We start from the raw sequence: 3,614 nt of genomic DNA, 5'->3' as shown, positions 1-3,614 counted from the left end.
ATCGTAACATGGTTTAGATTTCTAAATAAATATTCACCTCGTCGCTAGATAGACCTACTCCTGAAAAACTTGTGCGCAAGGCTTTTTGTCCCTACGAGGCCACCGTCATTTACCCGACGGGAGGGGTGAGCGAGTGAGTCCTGCAATCTAGAATTTGACCACTGATGTCACTGTTTTCAACCCATTTTACACACTGGCCCTTTAACACAAAACTATATTGTTATAACATGAAAAACTTCTTGTTAGAACAATAAACTTTTAACGTTATAACGTAATACTGATCCATTATTTTTTTGCCTGGTGTGGCAGCAATATGCTTTTGTAGAATATAAATACAGATACAAATTATAAATAATACAACATAATACAAAACAATGAGATTTGGTCTACATTTAAAAGTGAACCATATTATTTTCAGTGTCTCTTAATGTGTATATTCAATAGAGTTGGGCAGTCTGTTTGCATATTTAGATTTCATATATTTGAGGGATTTACATTACAACAACAATTTAACATAGAGGGATTCAACGATGGGTGGTGTTTTCATACATTTTACTTTGTGCATGTAATATTTGGCCATCATGATCACTGTGTTAGTCAACAGATGTTCTTGTCTTTCTTTCATAACTACTCCATACATAACATCCTCATGTGGACTGAGTGTAGCCGGCACATGCTTCCATTCTAAGGAATTCACTGGAAGGATATATATATATATATAAATCTTGTGCTACACGTTACTGTTATGACTGTAGTTTTTTGTCAGTGCAAAACGTTACGTCCNCAAAAAATTTAATCTTTATGACACTTAAATACAATTTGCATAATAATTTGGAACGCAGTGTATATAAATCTTGTGCTACACGTTACTGTTATGACTGTAGTTTTTTGTCAGTGCAAAACGTTACGTCCTAGTAAGATGACTGTTAAAACATCACATTTCCAGTATTGAATAATGACATGTGAAGGCGTGTAACTCCTGAAATAGATGTAAGAAAAGTATTATAGCAGCGCTCCAGTCTTAACATTAGCTTAGCTACAAACATTAGCACACAGTGTTAATTACTGTGGTTTTGTCATTATACATGTTAGTAAGGTGACTGTCGTAACATTATCTCACCAGGTTATAATAATAGCATGTGACAGTATTTAATATATGAAATAATTGTAAGAAAAGTTTGATAGCATCCCTCCAGTCCTAATGTTAGCTTGGTTACGTTTGTCAGCAGAGGGTCAATGAGAAGGGAGAGTGAAGTTCAGTTGTCCTCGCATTTTGTGTAAGTGTAATTTCTTATAGAAAATATTAATGCTTGTTTTACTGTTTGCTTTTATTTATTCAGGTGCACTGGAAAAAATAAAGGAGTTGGATGATCGGGTGTCGAGCCTTACTCTCTCTGGAACATTACTGGATAGATGGTGTGTGTCTGATGAAGACTTCCGGTACTTTACAGGGTTCCCATCTAAACACGTTTTTTTGGCTTTCTGGAGATCTGTTGAGCCATCTGCATCCAGGATTGGGTACTGGTCCGAAGCAAGCAGGATTGGAGTTGCCACTGTGGAGAATGAGGTCATCAGGCCAAGCCCAAGACAGAAACTGCAGCTTATTGATGAGTTCTACATGTTTTGTCTGTGTGTTGCTGCTGGCCTTAAAGAGAGAGTTTTGGCTGGGAAGTTTGGGGTGAGCACTGATACAGTGAGTTGTGTTTTGATCACTTGGTCAAATTACTTGTACCTTGTACTGGGATCGGTTCAAATCTGGATGACGCGGGAGCAGGTGAGAAGAACAATGCCTGTGAAATTCCAGCAGGTCACCCCAAATCTGAGGGTCATTGTTGACTGCACAGAGTTCAGACGCAAGAACCCAAAGGCGCTCACCCTCCACTGTGAGACATTCTCCACACACAAGAGCTACACCACCTTCAAGGCATTAATTGGAGTTGCACCCTCTGGTGCAGTCACTTTTGCATCCAAAGTTTTCACTGGCCCGATCTCTGTGAAGGAGTTGGCATGGCAGTCAGGAATTTTGGAGTTACTGGAGCCAGGGGATGAGATCATGGCAGACAAGGACTTCTTCTTTGAGAAGGCGTTGGTGGCTGTTGGGGCCAAATTGATCACTCCACCTATCAAACACAAAAGCCACTTAAGCAGAGAGGAAACTACGAGGAGCCAGGCCACAGCCAGACTCCGTATTCTCATTGAACAGGCAATTAGACGGATAAAAGAGTACCGCATTTGGGATTCACCAGTTCCCCTCACCTTGGCAGGCACTGTAAACCAGATATGGTCCTGCTGTTGCATGATGGCGAATTATCAGGGTCCTCTAAATCTTGAAGGTGAGGTCAGCTACTGGGTAGAGTGAGTATGTTGCCTGACGTCTATTCTCTCTTTTCATGAAGCCAAAATCAGGTGCCTTCTCTTCTCTCATCAAAAGCCTCCTTTCCTCTCATAAGACACCTCCTCTTGTGATAAGTCATTAACAGACAACTCTGCTCCTCATCAGATAGTAACACACAGCTCCTCTCTAAATGATTACTTTTTATTTTGTGTAACTGAGTGGTAACAACTGTTCTTCTTTTCCTTAACAGAAACAAGTAGTACTATTGTTCAGGCGATTTAAAAAAAAAAAAAAAGGATCCCCTTCTTCCCCTGCCAGGTAAATATTTCCTCTCTTAATTTCACCTTCATACAACTGTGATAAAATGCATTATCTTATACTGTATTTTGCAGTTGTATATTTAAGATGCACATTTTCAGTCCTTAACAATTTGTAGAACCAGATTAACAAGCTGCCAAGTATACGCTGGAGTTACATTAAGAGTTTTCTAACCTCTTTTTTGGTATACATTGGAGGTGTTTACTTTGAAAAGGTTGTATATTAAAGTCAACATGTGTTATTGACTGAGGACTGCTCGTCGCCTTTGCTTCTTTGATGGCTTTGTTCAAATACTTGTAAGTGTCAACTGGTCATTTATGATCATTTATTGTACGTCTGCAAATGCTTAAATTCTGCTGTCTTTTTAAGTGAGGCTTTCTTCTGCAGAAAGTGTTGAAAAAGTTCATGTAGCCAGCAGCTCTGAGTGAACTATGGACTTATGTTGCACACCTAAAGGCATAACTTATCTTCTTGAAGGTCAGAGTTCAACTTTGCAAGACAAATATTTACAGAGGTGGTGCAACAGAGGCAGGAATCAGAGGTTCATTGTTGTTCAGTGGAAAAAAAATAATAAATTATTCTCATAGTCTGGAAGAGTCTCTGTTAAATATATTGTTTCTCTCCTCTAGAATACATCCTCACTTCCTGCCCCTCTCTTATGGAGCTACATTAGGGTCAAATGTTTTGTACTTGAAAAAATAAAATTTGAAACTGAAAATTCATGTGTTGATCTTGAATTTTGAAAAATACAACAATGTATTCAAAATAAAAATAAGTATATGAAACATTTTTTCAGGTTAAATATAATTTTGATTCACTTTGGTAATTCTTTTGAATGAATAATTTATTTTCATTTTTCACTTCCATATATATTTTAACATTTGAGGTCTTATTTTTTTCAGTTGCATGTTTTATCTTTTCAGATTCAGGTCACGTGTCAATAAAAACTTCATTATATGCG

General features: G+C 37.9%; 3 protein-coding genes across 4 annotated transcripts in view; 2 read left to right on the top strand and 1 right to left on the bottom strand.

The window, feature by feature from the left end:
* LOC126408262 (histone H4) overlaps positions 1-3,614 on the top strand; it is a 583,921-nt gene that overhangs the window by 408,470 nt on the left and 171,837 nt on the right. The gene's annotated exons all lie outside the window — the stretch shown is intronic.
* LOC126408223 (cytochrome P450 2F2-like) overlaps positions 1-3,614 on the bottom strand; it is a 33,687-nt gene that overhangs the window by 20,655 nt on the left and 9,418 nt on the right. Inside the window, exon 1 of one of the 2 annotated variants that reach the window (XM_050073667.1) lies at positions 1,440-1,587. The exons of the other annotated variant lie outside the window; for it this stretch is intronic. Coding sequence (XP_049929624.1) covers positions 1,440-1,572 — 133 coding nt within the window. The 5' untranslated portion in view covers positions 1,573-1,587. Of the gene's footprint in view, positions 1-1,439; positions 1,588-3,614 lie in introns of those variants that run through there. 2 annotated transcript variants of the gene reach the window in all.
* On the top strand, positions 1,581-3,614 carry LOC126408234 (uncharacterized). Its single transcript, XM_050073689.1, has 2 exons — positions 1,581-2,333; positions 2,586-3,614. Exons 1-2 carry the CDS (start codon positions 1,619-1,621, stop codon positions 2,615-2,617), a joined length of 747 nt encoding a protein of 248 aa, XP_049929646.1. The 5' UTR covers positions 1,581-1,618; the 3' UTR covers positions 2,618-3,614.

The sequence above is a fragment of the Epinephelus moara genome, chromosome 20 (genome assembly GCF_006386435.1).
Source record: "Epinephelus moara isolate mb chromosome 20, YSFRI_EMoa_1.0, whole genome shotgun sequence".
Taxonomy (NCBI): Eukaryota; Metazoa; Chordata; class Actinopteri; order Perciformes; family Serranidae; genus Epinephelus; species Epinephelus moara.
This window is presented reverse-complemented; position numbering and strand designations above follow the sequence as displayed.

Excerpts from the sequence above, each read along its gene's own strand:
- LOC126408234 (XM_050073689.1), top strand. The coding sequence starts at position 1,619 with ATGTTTTGTCTGTGTGTTGCTGCTGGCCTTAAAGAGAGAGTTTTGGCT. Across the intron at positions 2,334-2,585 it reads GGGTCCTCTAAATCTTGAAG|AAACAAGTAGTACTATTGTT; the intron begins GTGAGGTCAGCT and ends TTTCCTTAACAG.